The 24,497-nt window shown below is 41.7% G+C and overlaps 1 protein-coding gene across 4 annotated transcripts in view; it reads right to left on the bottom strand.

Moving 5' to 3' along the window:
• The window catches only part of LOC135541381 (cadherin-22-like), a 276,477-nt gene that overhangs the window by 140,745 nt on the left and 111,235 nt on the right, over positions 1 to 24,497 (bottom strand). For 3 of the 4 annotated variants that reach the window (XM_064967581.1, XM_064967580.1, XM_064967582.1), the window contains exon 4: positions 21,207 to 21,287. The exons of the other annotated variant lie outside the window; for it this stretch is intronic. In XM_064967581.1, the coding sequence (XP_064823653.1) occupies positions 21,207 to 21,287 (81 nt within the window). The remainder of the gene's footprint in view (positions 1 to 21,206; positions 21,288 to 24,497) is intronic. 4 annotated transcript variants of the gene reach the window in all.

Here is a 24,497-nt window from a genome sequence, read left to right as displayed (position 1 = left end):
GTATTTGGTTTTAAATATACTTAAGTATCAAAAGTAAATGTAATTGCTAAAATATACTTAAAACCTGTTAAGGCTCGGGACAATACTGCCCCCTTTGGATGAATAGCGTGCCCATAGTAAACTGAAAAAGATCTGTCCAAAATTGCTAATATATGCATATAATAATAATTATTGGATAGAAAACACTCTAAAGCTTCTAAAACCGTTTGAATTATGTCTGTAAGTATAGCAGAACTCATAGGGCAGCCAATCTCCCAAACTAGTTTTGGAAACATGAAAGTTGGGCCAACTTTGACGTCATCGCCCCCACCCTTCCCAACCAGCTATGGCTCTGGAAAGTCTTTCTATGTCTTCCACTAGATGTCCTCATTCAGTTGAGCGTTTAACTGTGCAAATCCCGCGAGCTTTGACCCTTTGGGAGGCAAAAGAGTGGGTGTCGCGAGAAAATACATGCGGGCGCGTTAGGGCGCGAATTATACACAGTCATTCCTCTGTTCCAGATAGTCTGAGAACAATAGCTTTTGTCTGGTTGAATCGCCAATTGTTTTGTACGTTTATAACATCCTAAAGCTTGATTCTGCACTTAGTTTGACCAGTTTAGTTGACATATAATATGTAATTTTGAAGTTTTGATGCGCAACTGTTTGGGACCAGAAGTCATTTTGGATGCATTTCAGCTGAAAGTGGTAGCATATGCTAATACAAAGATACACGACTTGAAACAAAACGATGTATTGGGTAAGTATGACTCCTTCCACTACATTCACCATCAAAGGTAAGGGAATATTTATGTTGTAATTTTGTATTTCTGTTGACTCCAACATAGCGGAGAAATATTGCTTACGTCTGAGCACCGCCTTAGATTATTGCATAGTGAGCGATTTCTTTAAAGTTAAAAATAAATGTGACAAAGCGGTTGCATTAAGAAGCAGTGTATCTTTCTAACTATATGTAGAACATGTATATTTAGTCAAAGTTTATGATGTGTATTTCTGTTATCTGGCGGAGCTATCTATAATTTCTCCGGACATTTTTGAGGATTTTCTGAACATGGCGTCAATGTAAACTGAGATTTATGGATATAAATTGCATATTATTGAAAAAAACAGAAATGTACTGTGTAACATGTCCTAATACTGTCATCTGATGAAGATTTTCAAAAGGTTAGTGAATTATTTTTCTTTTAATCCTGCGTTTGTGATTGCATCTTTTGTTCGACAAAATGGCTGTATATCGTCTGTGTCTTTGTGGTGGTTTGACATAAATATGTGCTATGTTTTCGCCGTAAAACATTTTAGAAATCTGACTCGCTGGGTAGATGAACAAGGTGTTTATCTTTCATTTGAGCTATTGGACTTGTTAATGTGTGGAGGTTAAATATTTCTAAGAATATTTTTGCATTCTGTGTGCCACCTTTTGAGTTGAGCGGGGAACCTGTACCGTGAACACGTTAAGTATCAAAAATAAAAATAAAAGTACAAATAATTTCAAATTCCTTATATAAGCAAACCAGAGAATCATTTTCTTGTTGTTTTTTGTGCAGAAAGCCAGGGGCACGCTCCAACAGTCAGACATAATTAACAAACAAAGCATGTGTTTAGTGAGTCTGCCAGAGCAGAGGTAGTAGGGATGACCAGGGATGTTCTCTTGATAAGTGCATGAATAAGGCAATTTTCCTGTCCCGCAAAGCATTCAAAATGTAACAAATACTTTTGGGTGTCAGGGAAAATCTAAAAGTACATTATTTTATTTAGCAATGTAGTGAAGTAGAAGTTGGCAAGAATATAAATAGTAAAATAAAGTACAGATACCCAAAAGAACAACTTAAGTAGTACTTTCAAGTATTTTTACTGAAGTACTTTACACCATTGTCAAAATGTCATATAAAAAAACAGCCTTGAACCTGCCAATCACAACATGTTTATTATATACATTTGCAGCACTTTATAGGATGCCCTTTACAGAACTGTCAAGGCTTTGCTCTTTCTTTTATGTCAGATTTTCTCTCTAGTCATCAAGAAGCAAAGTTCCTATTTCACAGCCGGTGAGAGAGGAAAGAGGAGAAGCCCTCGCCTCCCTCTAGGGTTGTCATCAACAGTACCATGACAAAAGACACTGCAGTGCTATTGGTGATTTACACAATCCCCACATGGTGTGCCCTTCACAGAATAGGGGCCCCTCAAATTAGAAGTCATTTCTAAAGGTTGTTAAAGTTGCGGTATGAACATGAACACGGTTGGGGCCGACAAATGAACTTAAAGAGCCCTTATAAATCTGCCGTGACTTCTTCTAGTGATTAAAAGACATTCTAGCAGCCCCCTTTGCATCCTGTGGCTTTACTGCACATATGAACTGCTACTCCCTTCCAATATGAAATTAGAATGCAGGACTCGGGCTCCATAGCCTGTAGGACCCATCTCGCAAAACAGACGGGAATTGAGGGAGAAAACGCCCCTGTCTCCCGCGTTAATATTTTATAAAGGCTTAATTAAATACAGGACTCGATCGCCCTCGCGGGGGCTTTCATTAGGTATTTGTCGTAAAACAGGGGAATAATGCAAAACATAGCCCCCTCTTTCTTTTCATTTGGAATAGTCCCCAAGTCAAATAAATGCACACTGAGAGAAAATCGACTCTTTTTGGGGGCATCAATATTTCAGCGATAATAAAATAAACTTCAATAGCCCAGTCGGTAAAAAGCTCTCCAATATGTGGAGATATGTGACGCCTGCCTTTACATTGTCTGACTGTCTCTCTATTGCTTACTGTCTTTGATCAATTTGAGACAACTTACTGCAATCGAGTCTTTCAAGTATATTAGAGCAGATGCTGAAGACAAGGATCAACAGTGATGCTTCATCCAAACACATCCAAACATCTTTAGAGAGTCTTGTGGCTATAATGTGTTCAGTAGAATGTAAAGGGTTTTCTACCATCAAAGTCGATATTTGCTCTCCGATCACACACGTACTGTTTGCGAATAAACACCCATACAAATGTCATGCACACACACAGTCATGCATACACAATCATACACACATTTCTCTCCCTCTCTTTCTCTCACACACACACTTAGTCCATAAATATATAGTAGGGCATCCTACAGTGCCTTGCAAAAGTATTCATCCCCCTTGGCGTTTTACCTATTTTGATGCATTGCTTGTAATTGAAATGGATTTTTATGAGGATTTCATGAAATGGACATACACAAAATAGGCCAAATTGGTGAAGTGAAATGAAAAAAATTACTTGTTTAAAGAATTCTAAAAAAATAATCGGAAAAGAGGTGCCTGCGTATGTATTCACCCCTTTTGCTATGAAGCCCCTAAATAAGATCTGGTGCAACCAATCACCTTCAGAAGTCACATAATTAGTTAAATAAAGTCCACCTGTGTGGAATCTAAGTGTCACATTATCAGTCACATGATCTCAGTATATATACACATGTTCTGAAAGGCCCCAGAGTCTGCAACACCGCTAAGCAAGCAGCACCAACAAGCCCCATAAAGACCAAGGAGCTCTCCAAACAGGTCAGGGACAAAGTTGTGGAGAAGTACAGATCAGGGTTCGGTTATAAAAAATATCCAAAACTTTGAACATTTCAAAGACCACCATTCTAAAAAAAATTGAAAGAATATGGCACCACAACAAACCTGCCAAGAGAGGGCCGCCCACTAAAACTCACGGACCAGACAAGGAGGGCATTAATCAGAGAGGCAACAAAGAGACCAAAGATAACCCTGAAGGAGCTGCAAAGCTCTACAGCGGAGATAGGAGTATCTGTCCATAGAACCACTTTAAGCCGTACACTCCACAGAGCTGGGCTTTACGGACGAGTGGCCAAAAAAAAGCCATTGCTTGAAGAAAAAATAAGCAAACACGTTGGTGTTCGCCAAAAGGCATGTGGGAGACTCCCCAAACCTATGGAAGAAGGTACTCTGGTCAGATGAGACTAAAATTGAGCTTTTTGGACATCAAGGAAAATGCTATGTCTGGCGCAAACCCAAATCCTCTCATCACCCCGGGGCGACAGGTAGCCTAGTGGTTAGAGAGTTGGGCCAGTATCCGAAAGGTTGCTATATTGAATCGTCGAGCTGACAAGGTAAAAATATGTTGTTCTGCCCCTGAACAAGGCAGTTAACCCACTGTTCCTCGGCCGTCACTGTCAATAAGAATTTGTTCTTAACCTCTTACACTTATGGTGGCGCTATTTCATTTTTGGAAGAAAAACGTTCCCGTTTTAAACAAGATATTTTGTCACAAAAAGATGCTCGACTATGCATATAATTGCTACTGTTCGAAAGAAAACACTCTGACGTGCCCAGAAATACAAATATCTTCTCTGAGCGTGCCCTTTAACGTGAGCTTCAGGCAAAACCAAGATGACTTGGCATCCAGGAAATGACAAGGATTTTTGAGGCTCTGTCTTTCATGATCTCCTTATATGGCTGTGAACGCAAGAGGAATGAGTCTGCCCTTTCTGTCGTTTCCCAAGGTGTCTGCAGCATTGTGACGTATTTGTAGGCAGATCGTTGGAAGATTGACCATAAGAGACCATCCAATTAATTTACCACGTGTCCGCCCGGTGTCCTGCGCCGAAATTGGTGCGCAAAAGTCACCTGCCAGTATTTTTCCATGGGGCACAGAGAGAGAAGCAAGCTTCCACGAACTGCATGTCAATGAAGAGATATGTGAAAAAACACCTTGAGGATTGATTCCAAACAACGTTTGCCATGTTTCGAAAGTCGATATTATGTAGTTAATCCGGAAAAAGTTTCACGTTGTAGGTGACTGCATTTTCGGTTCGTTTCGGTAGCCAGGCGCAATGTAGAAAACGGATTCGATTTCTCCTACACACAGATGCTTTCAGGAAACACTGCGCATTTGGTATGTGGCTGGGAGTCTCCTCATTGAAAACATCAGAAGCTCTTCAAAGGTAAATGATTTTATTTATTTGGTTATCTGGCTTTTGTGAAAATGTTGCGTGCTACATGCTACACAAAATGCTATGCTAGCTTTGCATACTCTTACACAAATTAGTCAATTTCTATGGTTCAAAAGCATATTTTGAAAATCTGAGATGACAGTGTTGTTAAGAAAAGGCTAAGCTTGAGAGCAAACGCATTATTTTAATTTTATTTGCGATTTTCAGAAATCGTTAACGTTGCGTTATGCTAATGAGCCTGAGGCTTAGTCACAATCCCGGATCCGGGATGGGGAGTTTCAAGAGGTTAACTGACTTGCCTCGTTAAATAAATTAAAAATAAATGTAAATAATTTAAATAACCCAAAGAACACCATCCCCACAGTGAAGCATGGTGGTGGCAGCATCATGCTTTGGGGGGATGTTTTTCATCGGCAGGGAGTGGGAAACTGGTCAGATTTGAAGGAATGATGGATGGAGATAAATACAGGAAATTCTTGAGGGAAACCTGTTTGTCTTCCAGAGATTTGAGACTGGGACGGAGATTCACTTTCCAGCAGGACAATGACCCTAAGCATACTGCTAAAGCAACACTTGAGTGGTTTAAGGGGAAGCATTTAATTGTCTTCAAATGACCTAATCAAAGCCCAGAGCTCAATCCAATTGAGAATCTGTGATATGACTTAAAGATTGCTGTAATTACTGCAAAAGGTGGCTCTACGAAGTATTGACTTGGGGGGAGGGGGTGAATAGTTATGCACGCTCATGTTCTGTTTTTTGTCTTATTTCTTGTTTGTTTCACAATAAAAAATATTTTGCATCTTCAAAGTGGTAGGCATGTTGTGTAAATCAAATGATACAAACCCCCCAAAAATATATTTTAATTCCAGGATGTAAGGCTACAAAATAGGAAAATACTTTCGCAAGCCACTGTACTTGAGTAAAAGTAAAGATACCTTACATACCTTAAGGGAACATTTCGACATTTCCCGTATGGTTAGTGAGAAAGTCCATATTGCAAATGTACCGTCCCTTACTAGACGTCCGAAAACATTTTTAAAATTTGGGGACGGCGTCGGGCCGAGCGGCAGGGCCAGACCTAACGGGAAGTCATCACATTAACTTTGTAAACCTGTCTTCGGTACCAGTCCATCAGGCCACTTAAGGCTACCTTGATTCGGCCATTCGGTTTTCGTTTTATAAAATAATCAAATTTTGGACATTTTTCCGCTATGCCGGAAAATCCCACAAGAGGGCATAAGCAATCATATTGCAATTTGACAAAACATCACGAATCACGACGGGTCATATCTCGAAAACTGAAAATATTTCGAAGCCGTAACTTGGTGAGCATAGGTTTGGCATAATGGACAGTTGGCCCCGAACAAGATGGCGTCTAGGCCTCAACGGTTTTTGAGTTATGGCCATATTTCTGGGATTAAAGGTCCAAAATGAAAATAGAGAAATTATTTTTTCACTTCACGTCAAAGTCAAGGAGCCTCCGGTGTCAATAAAAAAAAAATCAGCCATTTATCTATCGTCATTTAAGAGAAATCGTACGATGACAGATTTGTGATGTTCAAATATAGGTGTTTTTTTTCAACAGTTACAGATCCAGTTGCAGGGTGTTCATACGAATATTTTTAAAGTGTGCTGCGGAGCTCTGCGAGATTTCTGTGATTTTCTATGTCTATGATTTTCTGAAATAACACACACTCACTAAACCCTCCGTAAATAACTCAGTTCTTAACGTAAAGACTTAAAACTCAGGATACTGTAAAGGCATACCCCAATGAGGATATGAGTTTATTTATAGCTTCCTGTGCCAACAGGAAGTGCCTTAAATGGTGTCATAGTGGCTGTATCCAAGGGTTAAAAAGGTCAGATCTTTTCAAAACTTCATATGTGATTAGGCAACCCTCCTGAACTGTAAAATCAGTCATTTCTCCCAACAGATGTCAAAGAAAAGCTCTCACACACACACACAGCAAGGATGGAGTGACAAAGCGCGGTGTTTAAAGACACAGAGAGCAGGCAATGGCATAAACATAATCCCAAGGCTGTGCCGAGTTCAACGAGATATCCCGCTTGACCGTAGCTCGCTCGGTCTAAGCGCAGCGACCATGAGAAAAGTAGGCCCAATATGAAGCCTGCACCAGAACGTCATTTGATTTTGGGTGACAGCGGCGGAACCGTTAGGTTTAGAAGGACAATTCAAACACAGGAAAGTAACTATGTGTTTTATGTTTTTTTATGGTTTGAACCGAAGGCGTTGTGAATTTTGGGCCAGCTCTGAAGTATGTGATACTTGGCTCCTAAACGAGTTGGGAAAAGTGGGTTTGGTGTCAGTTTGTATCAGTTTGGTGTCAGAATGATATCAAATTGACTGATGGACGGTGAATTGCAGGTGACTCTTGTCCATTTGCAATTTGTTTAAGCGGTGAGGTACCATCACCAAAAGCGACATTCTGAAATCAACCCTAACGAGCGATGGAGAGGTACCAGTATCACTGCCCAGCCATCCCGAGTTCATCGGGCCAGTCAATTTGGCATTCCTGCATGATTTTTATAGCATGACAAATTGGTGATGGTGAATGCCCAGTTAACCATATTGCAAATGCACAGTGACTTTGCAAGAGTGAGAAACATCACCAAATGGACATGATGAAATCAACACCACGAGTGATTGAAAGGAACAACAATCACTGCCCGGCCATCCCGAGTTCATCAGGCCAGTCAATTTTGCATTTCTGCAGGATTTTTGAGCATGTCAAATTTCTTATGACATTTGGCCCCCACAAAACATATGCCTTATGCACAAGTAAAACAAACAAAAAATTATGATAAGAAAATATGACTAAAGTATGTTGATACAGTTCTTATAGGTGTGTAATTGACACAAAATTCCAAAGAATTTCGAAAAACGGTCCAGAAAGCACTTTTTTAGGGGTGTGTGAAGTTTTTTATGAAATTTTGCAATTTTTGACTTTTGACTTCTTATGAAATCATGTTCCAAATGGAGAAAACATATGCCTAATGCACAAGTAAAAAAAAAAATAATTATGATAATAGAATATGACTAAAGTATGTTGATACAGTTCTTATACGTGTGTAATTGACACAAAATTCGAAAGAATTTCGAAAAACGGTCCAGAAAGCACTTTTTTAGGGGTGTGTGAAGTTTTTTATGAAATTTTGCAATTATTGACTTTTGACTTCTGACTTACTATGAAATCATATTGCAAATGGAGAAAACACATGCAATAATGTGCAAGTAAAAAAATATAAAAAATATGATAATAAAATTGGACAAAAGTATATTCATACAGTTCTTACACATGTGTAATTGACAAAAAAAGCGAAAGAATTTTGAAAAACGGTCCAGAAACCACTTTTTAAGTTTTTGACAAAAAATCCATTTTTTCAAAATTTGGCTTTTGGATGTTGACTTGGAGTCCATTTTCAATATGAAAAACCACGGTGGAGCGCACACGCCACCTGTTGGATTTTTGAAGTGTTACAACTGGCAATTGCCATATGGCATTTGAAATACATTTTGCATGAATCAACGCCGATTTGGGTGGTATTGGCCATTCTGTACATGGTTTGTACTATGCCAATGGTTTCCCATTCATTTTTGTCCAATACAGGGGGGGTATTCCCTTACTAGAAAATGACTCAAATCAAAGTGAAAGTCACCCAGTAAAATACTACTTGAGTAAAAGTCTAAAAATATTTTGTTTTAAATATACTTAATTATCAAAAGTAAAAGTATAAATAATTTCAAATTCCTTATATTAAGCATTCCAGACAGCACCATTTTCTTGTTTTTTTATTTACGGATAGCCAGGGTCACACTCCAACACTCAGACATCATTTACAAATGACGCATTTGTGAGTCCGCCAGATCAGAAGCAGTAGGGATGAGCAGGGATGTTCTCTTGAAAAGGGCATGAATTTGACAAATTTCCTGTCCTGCTAAGCATTCAAAACGTAACGAATACTTTTGGGTACAAGCAAAAGTTGTCAAAAATATAAATAGTAAAGTGCAGATACCAAATAAACAACTTACAGTGCCTGGCGAAAGTATTCGCCCCCCTTGAACTTTGCGACCTTTTGCCACATTTCAGGCTTCAAACATAAAGATATAAAACTGAGAGGCATACCCCAAGCGACTTACAGCTGTCATCGCAGCAAAAGGTGGCGCTACAAAGTATTAACTTAAGGGGGCTGAATAATTTTGCACGCCCAATTTTTCAGTTTTTGATTTGTTAAAAAAGTTTGAAATATCCAATAAATGTCGTTCCACTTCATGATTGTGTCCCACTTGTTGTTGATTCTTCACAAAAAAATACAGTTTTATATCTTTATGTTTGAAGCCTGAAATGTGGCAAAAGGTCGCAAAGTTCAAGGGGGCCAAATACTTTCGCAAGGCACTGTAAGTAAAAATACTCTTAAAGTACTACTTAAGTACTTTACACCACTGCTTTTGACTGCTTTAATACACAAGTGAATTTGTAATAATACTGTTGGTCCCCTAAAATGGGGGGACTATTTTTAAAAAGTGCTGAAATTTCGAAACTGTTCACCCGATATGGATGAAAATACCTTCAAATTAAAGCTGACAGTCTGCATGTTAATCTCATATTCATTGTATTATTTCAAATCCAAAGTGATTGAGTACAGATCTGAAACCACTGTCACTGTCCCAATACTTTTGGAGCTCATTGTATTTTGTTGTGAGCAGGCACACGTGGCAACAAAGCAGCTCAAATGTGATTTTTTTCACAGATCATGCTCGTTCTCCCCCTTCAGGCCCAATGTGTCAGTCCATCCGTCAGTATGTCCTCATCAAAGTGATTCCGTAGCTAAGCTGTGGACTTCAAACAAAAGGTCAAAGCCAGGGCTTCACTTAATGCTTAGCAATCATAACCATCAGCAATGTCAACATGCCATTGCCAGCTAAATTCCCCTTCCAACCAAACAAAAGAGTAGGGACACATTCCAAATGGAACCATGTTCCCTATGTAGTGCACTACACCCCTATGGGGCCTGGTCAAAAGTGGTGCATTAAATAGGGATTAGGGTGCCATTTGGGACACAAACCTAGGCCTGCAGTAAGCCTTCCCCATCAGGAAGAAAAAGGAGCTATTTATCACAACAATAGTGTTGGCACTTGGAAGAAAACAATATGTCTATAAACAGGACTCATAATGTCACCTCCTACTCTAGATGGAAACAGGGTCTTTGTCCTAAATGGTACCCTGTTCCATACATAGTGCACTACATTTGACCAGGGTCCATAGGGCCCTAGTCAAAAGTCGTGCACGATGTAGGGAATAGGGTGCCATTTGGGACATGCCAATGCCTTGTGGCTACAATAATCAAATATGTCATGCACCTTTGGGGCAGCAGGGTATCCTAGTGGTTAGAGTGTTGGACTAGTAACCGAAAGGTTGCAAGTTCGAATCCCCGAGCTGACAAGGTACAAATCTGTCATTCTGCCCTTGAACAGGCAGTTCCTAGGCTGTCATTGAAAATAAAAATTTGTTCTTAACTGACTTGCCTAGTAAAATTAAGGTAAAATATTTAAAAATAAATAATAATAAAAACTCTTGAATACTGTAAATGCTGCCTGCTTTCTCAGCAACGAGTGTATAGACAGACAAAGTCATACACACACAGAAAAACACTGACACACACAGAAAAACACACACATAGATATGGAACTGCCCTGCCAAATAGGGGTCAGCGCACTAACGAAGACCAATGGTGTCGCTTTGGCCCCAGGGCAAGCCAGCCTACTGAAAGACATCAAAATGAGGCAGCTGAATGAATAGGAGATCAGGATATACCGCGGGAAAATGTCCTTGTCTCACCTTGCTAAAAATAAAAGCAGTCATTGTAAGTCGCTCTGGATAAGAGCATCTGCTAAATCAAGGGTTCCAAAACAATTTCACTTGGGGCCCCCGTTCCAGCATTAGGGAACATCCCACGGCCCCCCTGTGAACGTGCACCACGTCTATTTCTATGGGCACAAGCACTGTTCATTACTCAAACTATTCACACCGCTCTTGTTGGTGGAGAGAATGTTGCAGGTTTAAAGCGTATTTCCTACAATTCTACACATTGTCATTGGGTCCAAAGAAAATAGTGTAGTTTAAATGCAAATTGTATTGCAATCCTATACATTTTGCCATGTCTAATTCATGTGATATTTGTGTGACAAAAAAATGACAGCAATATCAATGGCCCCCAAAAAAATGGAAGCTGACATGGACTAGTTGATGTATAATTTAGACCATCCCCTCGCCCATAACCAGGCGCAAACCAGGGACCCTCTGCACACATCAACAACAGTCACCCACGAAGCATCGTTACCCATCGCTCCACAAAGCCGCGGCCCTTGCAGAGCAAGGGGAACTACTACTTCAAGGTCTCAGAGCAAGTGACGTCACCGATTGAAACGCTATTTAGCGCGCACCGCTAACTAAGCTAGCCGTTTCACATCCGTTACATGGACACTTCTGACACGTTATAAATAGCCCTCTATAGTATGTAATGACTGAGATGGGCTAGTTGATGTGGACATTTCTGACAGATTATAAATAGCCCTCTATAGTATGTAATGACTGAGATGACAAGAGGAACTGATGATGCACTGCCCAATTTATAAATGGCAGCTTGTGCATTCTACTATTACAACTTTCAAGAGTAAATTTAAAGCTGAACTGAGTTCCATTAAAAAGTTTAATTTAGGGAGGGGGACCTACGCCCCCCTTGCCAACCCCTCGCACCCTTAGGGGGTGTGGCCCACAGTTTGGGAACCACTGTGCTAAATGACTCAAATGTAAATGTACCACATTTGTTGTAAGGAACTGGCACAATCTAAAAAACTGAACACAAAAGTGAGAAAAGAAGTCAGAGGAAGAAGTCTGTCAAATATCTGGAAGAAATTCTAATCAACACTATCTGGAAGTTATTCTAATCAACCGTATCTGGAAGTTATTCTAATCAACCGTATCTGGAAGTTATTCTAAATCAACACTATCTGGAAGTTATTCTAAATCAACACTATCTGGAAGTTATTCTAATCAACCGTATCTGGAATTTATTATAATCAACCGTTTCTGGAAGTTATTCTAATCAACCGTATCTGGAATTTATTATAATCAACCGTTTCTGGAAGTTATTCTAATCAACCGTATCTGGAATTTATTATAATCAACCGTTTCTGGAAGTTATTCTAATCAACCGTATCTGGAATTTATTATAATCAACCATTTCTGGAAGTTATTCTAATCAACCGTATCTGGAAGTTATTTGCTGTCTCTGCCTTCCACCCTCTTTCCACTGGGATTCTCTGCCTCTAACCCTATTACAGGGGCTTAGTCACTGGCTTACGAGGGCTCTTGCATACCATCCCTAGGAGGGCTGCGTCACTTGAGTGGGTTGAGTCACTGATGTGATCTTCCTGTCTGGGTTGGCGCCCCCCCTTGGGTTGTGCCGTGGCGGAGATCTTTGTGGGCTATACTCGGCCTGGTCTCAGGATGGTAAGTTGGTGGTTGAAGATATCGCTCTAGTGGTGTGGGGGCTGTGCTTTGGCAAAGTGGGTGGGGTTATATCCTTCCTGTTTGGCCCTGTCCGGGGGTGTCATCGGATGGGGCCACAGTGTCTCCTGACCCCTCCCCTCCTCTCAGCCTCCAGTATTTATGCTGCAGTAGTTTATTTGTCGGGGGGCTAGGGTCAGTTTGTTATATCTGGAGGACTTCTCCTGTCCTATCCGGTGCTCTGTGTGAATTTAAGTATGCTCTCTCTAATTCTCTCTTTCTCTCTCTCTCTTTCTCGGAAGACCTGAGCCCTAGGACCATGCCTCAGGACTACCTGACATGATGACTCCTTGCTGTCCCCAGTCCACCTGGCCGTGCTGCTGCTCCAGTTGCAACTGTTCTGCCTGTGATTATTATTATTTGAGCATGCTGGTCATTTATGAACATTTGAACATCTTGGCCATGTTCTGTTATAATCGCCAACCGGCACAGCCAGAAGAGTACTGGCCACCCCACATAGCCAGGTTCCTCTCTAGGTTTCTTCCTAGGTTTTGGCCTTTCTAGGGAGTTTTACCTAGCCACTGTGCTTCTACACCTGCATTGCTTGATGTTTGGGGTTTTAGGCTGGGTTTCTGTACAGTACTTTGAGATATCAGCTGGTGTACGAAGGGCTATAGAAATAAATTTGATTTGATTTGATTCTAATCAACACTATCTGGAAGTTATTCTAAACAACCGTATCTGGAAGTTATTCTAATCAACACTATGTGGAAGTTATTTTAATCAACACTATCTGGAAGTTATTCTAAACAACAGTATCTGGAAGTTATTCTAATCAACACTATGTGGAAGTTATTTTAATCAACACTATCTGGAAGTTATTCTAAACAACAGTATCTGGAAGTTATTCTAAACAACCTGTACTTGGAAGTTATTCCTGCCCATTCACGGTGCTGGAAGTTATTTTATTAGCCAACACTTTTTCGTGTATCTGTTGGTTTTGTCTAATTGGTTTCACCTGTGTGTTGTTTAGTTAATTAGTGTCTGTATTTAACAGGTTGTCCCGCCCTTGTTTTGTGCGGGATAGTTTATTTTGTCATTTCGTTTTGTCTGTCAGTGTTTGCTGTTTGTTATTCTCCGGTTAGTCTTTATCCTGTGTTGGATATATTCACCCTGTCTGTATTTGGGTTGACTGTTGTTTGTTTTTGTTCACCGGAGAATAAACTTTATATGCTATCTGCTTCTGCGCCTGATTCCACCCACCCCAGAATCCCGCACCACCCATGGAATCAGCAGGAGCAGCAGCGTCTCCTCTCCCATCGATGGAAGAGAGGGTCCTCCATCATACCAGCGTGCTTCACCGGATTGGTTCTGCTATGTACCAAATGATGGAGAGAATGGATCAATGGGAGAGGAGTGGCCTCCCCACACCTCCCCCTCTACCAACCCCTTCTCCAGCACCTCCTGTTTCTGCGACCACATCTGGCTCTGGGGCTCTTCGGCTGACACTCCCACGGGAGTTTGACGGATCGGCGGCTGGGTGCCAGGGTTTCCTCCTTCAGCTGGAATTATACCTGGCTACCGTGCGTCCTGCTCCCTCTGGAGAGGAGAGCGTGTGCGCCCTCATCTCCTGCTTGACTGGGCGAGCCCTCGAGTGGGCTAACGCAGTATGGAATGGTCCGGACTCGGCTAAGGATAATTACCCAGAGTTCACCTGCCGATTTCGAGCTGTTTTTGACCATCCACCCGAGGGTCGGGCGGCGGGTGAACGGCTGTTCCACCTGCGTCAGGAGACGAGGAGCGTACAGGATTTTGCCCTCGAGTTTTTGCCCTCGAGTTTAGGACAGGAGCAGGATGGAACGACAGGGCCTTGCTTGATCATTTTAGATGTAGTCTCAGGGAGGACGTCCGCAGGGAGCTGGCATGTCGGGACACCACATTCACACTGGATGGACTTATCGATCTGGCTATCCGTCTCGACAACCTGCTGGCTGCTCGCGGGCGTTCGGATCAGGTCCTGTCGTTTCCAATCCCCAGCCCCACTGTTCCTATCCCTATGGAATTAGGAGGTACGGCTTCAAGGGAGACCGGAGGAGGAGTGTCCTCCTGCACCAGTTGTGGTCGACGAGGGCACACGTCCGACCGGTGCTGGAGGAACTCGTCTAGGAGTCGGGAGGACAGGCGGAACACTGCTCGATCACCCCAGGTGAGTAAGCACCAAAGTCATTCAGAGCTTCCTGTCGGTCATGTGTTTGTATTGATTTCTTTCCCTGGTTTTTCCCCATCTCTACAGCATAAGGCGCTAGTCGATTCAGGCGCAGCTGGGAATTTTATGGATCGTGGGCTTGCGTTAAGGCTAGGGATTCCCCTGGTGTCGTTAGATCGACCTTTCCCCGTGCACTCCTTAGATAGCCAACCATTAGGGTCAGGAGTAATTAGGGAGGCTACGGTGCTGCTGGACATGGTAACGCAGGGTGATCATAAGGAGCAGATTAGCCTGTTCCTTATAGATTCACCTGCGTTTCCAGTGGTGTTGGGGTTTCCCTGGTTAGCTCTTAAGGGGTGGTCAGAGGAGTGTTCAGGTAGGTGCATAGGAGTTGCCATTGGTGCGACTACGGTGGAGAGTCCAGACCAGGTTTCCACCGTGCGCATTCCCTCTGATTATGCCGATTTGGCTATCGCTTTCAGTAAAGGGAAGGCGACCCAATTACCACCTCATCGTCGAGAGGACTGTGCGATAAACCTTCTGGAAAACGCTGCACTTCCTAGGAGTCACGTGTATCCATTGTCCCAGGAGGAGACAGTTGCGATGGAAACATATGTTTCCGAATCGCTGGGACAGGGGTACATTCAGCCCTCCATATCACCCGTCTCCTCAAGCTTCTTTTTGTGAAGAAGAAGGATGGAGGTCTGCGTCTGTGTATTGATTATAGAGGTCTAAATTCCATCACAGTGGGGTTTAGTTACCCACTACCTCTCATCGCTACGGCAATGGAATCATTTCACGGGGCGCGATTCTTCACAAAACTGGACCTGAGGAGCGCGTATAATCTGGTACGTATCCGGGAAGGAGATGAGTGGAAAACCGCATTTAGTACTACTTCTGGTCATTATGAGTACTGCGTCATGCCATACGGGTTGAAGAATGCTCCAGCCGTTTTTCAATCTTTCGTAGATGAGATTCTCCGAGACCTGCTCGGGCAGGGAGTGGTAGTGTACATTGATGACATTTTGATCTATTCTGCCACACGCGCGGAGCATGTGTCTCTGGTGCGTAAGGTACTTGGGCGACTACTGGAGCATGACCTGTATTGCAAGGCGGAGAAATGTGAGTTTTTCAAACAGTCCATTTCCTTCCTGGGGTATCGTATTTCCACCTCCGGGGTGGTGATGGAGGATGATCGCGTTACAGCCGGGCGTAATTGGCCGACTCCGACCATGGTGAAAGAAGTGCAGCGGTTTTTAGACTTTGCCAATTACTACCGGAGGTTTATCCGGGGTTTTGGTCAGGTGGCTGCTCCCATCACCTCACTGCTGAAGGGAGGACCGGTGCGCTTGCGCTGGTCAGCAGAGGCGGGCAGAGCTTTCAGTCGTCTGAAGGAGCTGTTCACCAATGCGCCCGTGTTGGTGCATCTGGACCCCTCTTTAGCGTTCATAGTGGAGGTGGATGCGTCCGAGGCTGGGGTTGGAGCCGTGCTGTCCCAACGCTCGGGCGTGCCATCCAAACTCCGCCCGTGTGCTTTCTTTTCGAGCAAGCTCAGCCCAGCGGAGCGAAACTATGATGTGGGGGACCGGGAGTTGTTAGCTGTAGTCAAGGCTCTGAAGGTGTGGAGACATTGGCTTGAGGGGGCTAAATACCCTTTTCTCATTTGGACTGACCATCGTAATCTCAAGTACATCCGGGCAGCTAAGAGACTAAATCCACGTCAGGCTAGATGGGCCATGTTTTTTACTAGGTTCCAGTTTACCCTCACATATCGGCCAGGCTCCCAAAACACTAAAGCTGACGCACTGTCTCGCCTCTATGATACCGAGGAACGGTCAGTAGAGCCAACTCCCATCATTCCACCGTCATGTCTCGTGGCACCGGTGATATGGGAGGTGGACGCTGAGATAGAAAGGGCCTCACGGTCAGAGCCGGCTCCTCCTAACTGTCCAGTTGGGACCAAGTACGAGCCGAGGGTGGTCCGGGACAAGCTGATTAGGTGGGCTCATACTCTTCCCTCCTCGGGTCATCCTGGTATCAAGAGGACAGTGCGGGCAGGTTTCTGCGGTCCTATTTTCGGGACTGGCCTGGTGAGTGGGCAAGGTATGTTCCATGGGCCGAACTAGCCCAGAACTCCTTACGCCACTCCTCTACTAACTTGTCTCCTTTTGAGTGTGTGTTAGGTTACCAGCCGGTCCTGGCTCCATGGCATCAGAGTCAGACCGAGGCTCCTGCGGTGGAGGAATGGGTACAGGGCTCCAAGGACACCTGGAAAGCCGTTCAGGACTCATTACGGTTAACGGGAGAACAGCAGAAGAGGAGCGCTGACCAGCACCGCAGTGAGACCCCCGTGTTTGCACCGGGGGACAGGGTCTGGCTCTCGACCCGAAATCTGCCTCTCCGCCTGCCCTGTCGGAAGCTGGGGCCGCAGTGTGTAGGGCCGTTCAAAGTCCTGAGGAGAATAAACGAGGTGTGTTATAGGTTACAACTTCCTAGGTATTACCGTATTAACCCCTCGTTTCATGTGTCTCTCCTTAGGCCGTTGGTGGCTGGTCCCCTGCAAGAAGGTGAGGTGCCTGAGGTCCCTCCGCCCCCTCTGGACATCGAGGGGTCCCCGGCGTATACAGTTCGAGGCATTCTAGATTCTAGACGCCGGGTGGGGGGCCTACAGTACCTCGTGGACTGGGAGGGGTACGGTCCTGAGGAGAGACGCTGGGTTCCGGTGAGGGATATTTTGGACCCTTCCCTCCTGAGAGATTTCCACCGCCTCCACCCGGATCGCCCAGCACCTCGTCCTCCGGGTCGTCCTCGAGGACGGTGGTGGCGCGCTGCGGGAGCCGCGCGTCAGGGGGGGGGGTACTGTCACGACTTCCGCCGAAGTTGGCTCTCCTGCCCGTTCGGGCGGTGCTCGGCGGTCGTCGTCACCGTCCTATTAGCCACTACCGATCCCTTTTTTGTCTGTCGGTGTTTGCTCTTTGTTATTCTCCGGTTAGTCTTTATCCTGTTTTGGATATATTCACCCTGTCTGTATTTGGGTTGACCGTTGTTTGTTTTTGTTCACCGGAGAATAAACTTTATATCGCTATCTGCTCTCTGCGCCTGATTCCACCCACCTTGATTAGACGTGACACAACCATATCTGGAAGTTATTCTTAACAACTATATCTGGATGGTATTCTCATCAACACTATCTGAAAGTTATTCTAATCAACACTATCTGGAAGTTATTCTCATCAACACTATCTGGAAGTTATTCTAAACAACTGTATCTGGAAGTTATTCTAATCAACCGTATCTGGAAGCTATTCTAATCAACCTTATCTGGAAGTTATTCTAATCAACTGTATCAGGAAGTTATTCTAAATCAACCGTATCTGGAAGTTATCTGGAGTTATTGTAAATATTCTGGAAATTCAATCAACACTATCTGGAAGTTATTGTAAATCAACACCGTATCTGGGAATTATTCTAACATACCGTATCTTCAAGTTATTCTAATCAACCGTATCTGGAAGTTATTCTAATCAACTGTATCAGGAAGTTATTCTAAATCAACCGTATCTGGAAGTTATTCTAAACAACCGTATCTGGAAGTTATTGTAAATCAACACTATCTGGAAGTTATTCTAATCAACACTATCTGGAAGTTATTCTAATCAACCGTATCTGGAAGTTATTCTAATCAACCGTATCTTCAAGTTATTCTAATCAACCGTATCTGGGAATTATTCTAACATACCGTATCTTCAAGTTATTCTAATCAACCGTATCTGGAAGTTATTCTAATCAATCGTATCTGGAAGTTATTCTAATCAACACTATCTGGAAGTTATTCTAATCAACCATATCTGGACGTTATTCTAATCAACACTATCTGGAAGTTATTCTAATCAACACTATCTGGAAGTTATTCTAATCAACACTATCTGGAAGTTATTCTAAATCCACTGTATCTGATGCCTATATCACTTCCGTTCCCATTCAATCTAATTGATAAAAGCAGACTGCTTCAACGTTCCAGCAATAAGGTGAAATCCAAGATGTATAGCATGACATGAAGCAAAAAGAGGAGCCATGAAATAATGCAAAAATTAACCAGGTAAAAGTAACCCTGTTCCTTCACATCTTCCCAAGACTTTATTCCCTGATATAAGATCAGTTCTTCTAAGATTCTAATCCTTTCCATCCAGTCCACATTGTTTTAAATGTGCTTGGAATTTCATGCCAAAATAAATGATTGAAATAGATGTATGTGATCAAACACTTCCTACACACATCCTGATTACACATGTCGTCAATGATGACTGTACTATCACAGCCAATCAAAGAGGCATTTACAGTCCATGAACAATAACAACAATGAACAGTTTACATGTAGTCAGTCTGACTAAAGCTAAAAGGCATTCACAGTTGTCCCATATTTTACCCATTTGTCTACTGTATTTAACACATCCGTATCTGTCTACTGTATTTAACACATCCACATCTGTCTACTGTATTTAACACATCCACATCTGTCTACTGTATTTAACACATCCACATCTGTCCACTGAATTTAACCCATCCACATCTGTCTACTGTATTTAACACATCCACATCTGTCTACTTTATTTAACACATCCACATCTGTCTACTGTATTTAACACATCCACATCTGTCTACTGTATTTAACACATCCACATCTGTCTACTGTATTTAACACATCCACATCTGCAGTGAAAGGCGACAGAGCTAGAGCGCTGTTTGTCAGACCATGAGACGACCTTCTCACAAAATGTTCTGTAGTGTCCGGACGCTTTGGCATAAACTATTATGGAAAGATGAGATTCCCACGAACACGTCCTTGTTGTCTGACGCCCACAGGCCTCACAAGACTTGTCTGAAGGTCACCCGGTACCAGTCCAAAAAAGTTATGGAAGTAGAAATGGAGAATGTTTCGTGACAAAAATAAGCGATTAAATACATGTACAAAAAATATATATGCTTCCTGATCTTTCTTATATCAGATATAAGGACAGACACTTCAGAACAAACTTCATTCAGATTTTTGGGGGGTACCATCTGTTGTTCTATGGAGTGCATCTGATATCTGATGTGTTTGCATGGGCTAATAGCAGTAAGGACAAAGATAAAAAATACAGTGCCTTGGAAAAATATTCATTCCCCTTGGAGTTTTCCCTATTTTGTTGCATTATAACCTGTAATTTAAATTCTATTTGGATTTCATGTAATGAACATACAGAAAATAGTCCAAATCGGTGAAGTGAAGTGAAAAAAATATATACTTGTTTAATTAAAAAATAAAAATAAATAAAAAATGGAAAAGTGCTGCGTGCATATGTATTCACCCTTTGCTATGAAGCCCCTAAATAAGATCTGGTGCAACAAATTACCTTGAGAAGTCACACAATTAGTTAAATAAAGTCCACCTGTGTGAAATCTAAGTGTCACATGATCTGTCACATGATCTCAGTATAAATACACCTGTTCTGAAAAGCCCCAGAGTCTGCAACACCACCAAGCAAGCGGCACCATGAAGACCAAGGAGCTCTCCAAACAGGTCAGAGACAAATTTGTGGAGAAGTACAGATCAGGGTTGGGTTACAAAAAAATTCTAAACTTTGAACATCCCAAAGAGCACCATTAAATGCATTATCATTTTTTTGGAAAGAATATGGCACCACAACAAACCAGCCAAGAGAGGGCCACCCACCAAAACTCACGGACCGGGCATTGAGGACATTAATCAGAGAGGCAACAAAGAGATGAAAGATAACCCTAAAGGAGCTGCAAAGCTCCATGGTGGAAGATTGGAGTATCTGTCCAAAGGACCACTTTAAGTCGTACACTCCACAGAGCTGGGCTTTACAGAAGAGTGGCAAGAAAAAGACATTGCTTAAAGAAGAAAATAAGCAAACACATTTGGTGTTCGCCAAAAGACATGTGGGAGACTCCCCAAACATATGGAAGAAGGTACTCTGGTCAGATGAGACTAAAATTGAGTTTTTTGACCATCAAGGAAAACGTAATGTCTGGCGCAAACCCAACACCTCTCATCTCTCCGAGAACACCATCCCCACAATGAAGCATGGTGGTGGCAGCATCATGCTGTGGAGATGTTTTTAATCGGCAGGGACTGGGAAACTGGTCAGAATTGAAGGAATGATGGATGGGACTAAATACAGGGAAGTTCTTGAGGGAAACCTGTTTCAGTCTTCCAGAGATTTGAGACTGGGGCGGAGGTTCACCTTCCAGCAGGACAATGACCCTAAGCATACTACTAAAGCAACACTCGAGTGGTTTAAGGGGAAACTTTTAAATGTCTTATATTTTTATACTTCAAGAGGTCTTAAAATTAAAAAATAAAATAAACAATTCCATGTAGCTCAGCTTAGACAGGATTTAGACTAAATGCTTAAACATTGAAGTTATTCCTTGATCACTACAGATATATCACTACAGATATATCATGGAAATCACAAGTCCATGTGAAAATGTCATGGGATGCATTTGCTCGATTGCTTACGTTTTTTGTTGGTGGCCCACTGTTTGGTGGTATGCACATCTCACAGAGTGTGGCTTTAACTGAGTCTAAGACATCTTGTATCTGCAATGAAACAAACGAATACAGCTTGAGACAAAGGTTGTGTCACCAAACAGTATGCTCTAACACTATGATCTATACATTTAAAATGTAAAATGTAATTATTTTTTTGCACACATGTTTAATGATTAGTGTCTTGTAAGCTCTCATGGGCTGGGCACCAAATGCTGTATGACACTGAAATAAAATGAATGAATGAATCATTCAGTCAATCAATCAACCAAGCATATACAGTAGAGTAAATGCAATACTCTCTTGGTTTATAATGTCTTTAAATCTGCTAGTTTATAATGGTTAGAACCCTGCTTTACTATATTTAATTAACAAACTGACAAGTAGTTACTACAATAAGGGTGTAAAAGTATGAATTTAATTTCCCCCCTTAAACAATAGGTTCCATATTCTAAGAATCTAGACCTTCGGTTCAGATACATCACTGTCAGATTGTATCCGAATGCCTCTAACTGACAATGGGTTCTATGAGTTCACGTGTATCATTAGAAGTTGTGAGTAGCTGTAACCACAGAACAAGAATGTCATTCTGTCCATGGTTGTAAGCTTCTAGCTCCTGAATATGGTTCAGCGTCAACATTGAACTTCTTAAAAGGCTCTTGAGATGGAATAACCACTTTCATATCTCTGCTATAGATGAATCTGAATGGAAACCTTGGAACACCTTTCTGTTTCAACCTGTAATAGATTTGTCCCGACACCAGTATTGCGACACTCAGAAGTATTGTGGCAAGGAAACAAAACGGCTTGGGGACTTCATTTCTTTAGAAAATATATTGCAAACACACAGCCTTCTGTTGTCATCCAGAGTCACATTCGTTTTTTAACAAGCTATATAACTCAATGTTTAGCATACTGCAGGTTTTTAAAGACCATAGAAGGTTTTTTAAAGACCATCTGCTTTTGTTTCCTTCTTTGTTGCAATGGAAAATGTATTGTGATAACCCTATTAGGTAACGTTTCACCCCAGTGAATAGCTTAGTTTCACTTACTGTAATTTCACTAGCCTAGATGGATTCTGTATTCACATGGAGTACAATAAGAAAAGTGGATCCATGCATATTACTGTACAGGAGTTTTGACTGAACCACCATCTTAAAACAGGAGAGGGACAAGTACAGGGCCTTCAGAAAGTATTCACACCCCTTTACGTTTTCCATATTTTGTTGTGTTACTAAGTGGAATTAAAATGGATTTAATTGTCATTTTTAGGTCAACGATCGACACAAAATACTCTGTCAAAGTATGGAAAATAAAATACTAATATATATTAATTAGATACGTATTCAACCCCTTGAGTCCATAGATGTTAGAATTAGCTTTATAGGTAAGTCTAAAGAGCTTTACACACCTGGATTGTAGAATATTTGTCCATTATTCATAAAAAAAAAAATTCAAGCTCTATCAAGTTGGTTGCTATACATTCATTGTCATGTCATGCCATAGAATGTCAAGAGTACTTAAGTAAAATCTGTAACTAGGCCACTCAGGAACATTCAATGTCATCTTGGTAAGCAACTCCAGCGTACATTTGCCCTTGTTTTAGGTAATTGACCTGCTGAAAGGTGAATTTGTCTCCCAGTGTCTGTTGGAAAGCAGACTAAACAAAGTTTTCCTCTATGATTTTGCCTAAGCTTAGTTCTCTATTCTGTTTATTTTTATCAACAACAAAAAACTCCCTAGTCCTTGCAGATGAAAAGCATAACCATAACGTGATGAAGCTACCACCATGCTTGAAAATATGAGGAGTGGCACTCAGTGATGTGTTGTATTGGATTTGCCCCAAACATAACACTTTGTATTCTAGAATTTTTTCTCCAGTTTTACTTTAGTGCCTTATTGCAAACAGGATGCATGTTTTGAGATATTTGTATTCTGTACAGGCGTTCTTCTTTTCACTCATTTATGTAAGTATTGTGGAGTAACTACAATGTTGTTGATTCATCCTCAGTTATGTCCTATCACAGCCTTTAAACTCCGTAATTGTTTTAAAATCTCCTTGGGCCTCATGGTGAAAGCCATGAGTGGTTTCAAATTGTCACATGCTTTGTAAACAGGAGTAGACTAACAGTAAGATTGCTTACTTATGGGTCCTTCCCAACAACGCAGAGACATACAACAACAAAAAATACATAAAAATATCAAGACAAGGAAACAGTTCTGAAGGACACCTGTATCTTTGTAGTGACTGGGTGTATTGATACACCATCCAAAGTGTAATTAATAACTTCACCGTGATCAAAGGGATATTCAATGTCTGTTTTCTTCACCCATCTATCAATCGGTGCCCTTCTTTAAAAAACATTGGAAAGCCTCCCTGGTCTTTTGGTTGAACCTGTGCTTTAAATCCACTGCTTGACTGAGGGACCTTACAGATAATTCTATGTGTGGGGTACAGAAATGAGGTAGTCATTCAAAGTCCATGCAACTTATTATGTGACTCATTAAGCACATTTTTACTCCCGAACGTATTTAGTGTTGCCATAACAAAGGGGTTGAATACAGCTTTTAACTTTTTCTTCATTTCTAAACATTAAAAAAACTACAGAATTCCACAATATGGGTTATTGTGTGTAAAACAGTGACACATGTAATCAATGTTAAATTCAGGCTGTAACAACAACATGTGTAAAAAGGTCAAGGGGTGTGAATACTTTCTGAAGGCACTGTAAGTACTGTGAATGGGATAAATAAAGCTTTCAGCGTTTGAATCATGAACTTAACAGAAATAAATGTTAAGGGTCAGAAGAGATGCGCAGCAACACAAAATATACAGTACACGATGTATGAAATTCAAAAGGAGGCCTTGGAGTGAATTGAGAGAGAGAGAAAAAACTCTGAGGAACATAGTCTTATTTTCTTTCCCTCAACAATAGATCTATGGAAAGTGATGCTTTGGATTGGATTTTTTCAATCTGCTGGAGAATTTTTTTTTCAGTGTAAGTGCATCTCCCTGCATGTCAATGGAGTCACGAGTGCATCTTGTATCTCAATATTAGATGTGGTATACAGTAGTAAGCTACCTCCAGAAAACCAGTGTGGAAATAGGAAGCAGGAAGCAGGGGGGTTCTCAAATCATAGAAGACTAAGGAATTTCATTACCCAAATGTATCGAACGAAGCTGCCAGGTTATTGCGATGTGAGTGACCATTTAGTGAAAACCATATTTCATTAGTAAATGAATGGCTGGAGTAGGACAGC

Source organism: Oncorhynchus masou, chromosome 6 (genome assembly GCF_036934945.1).
Source record: "Oncorhynchus masou masou isolate Uvic2021 chromosome 6, UVic_Omas_1.1, whole genome shotgun sequence".
In the NCBI taxonomy this organism is placed as follows: domain Eukaryota; kingdom Metazoa; phylum Chordata; class Actinopteri; order Salmoniformes; family Salmonidae; genus Oncorhynchus; species Oncorhynchus masou.
This window is presented reverse-complemented; position numbering and strand designations above follow the sequence as displayed.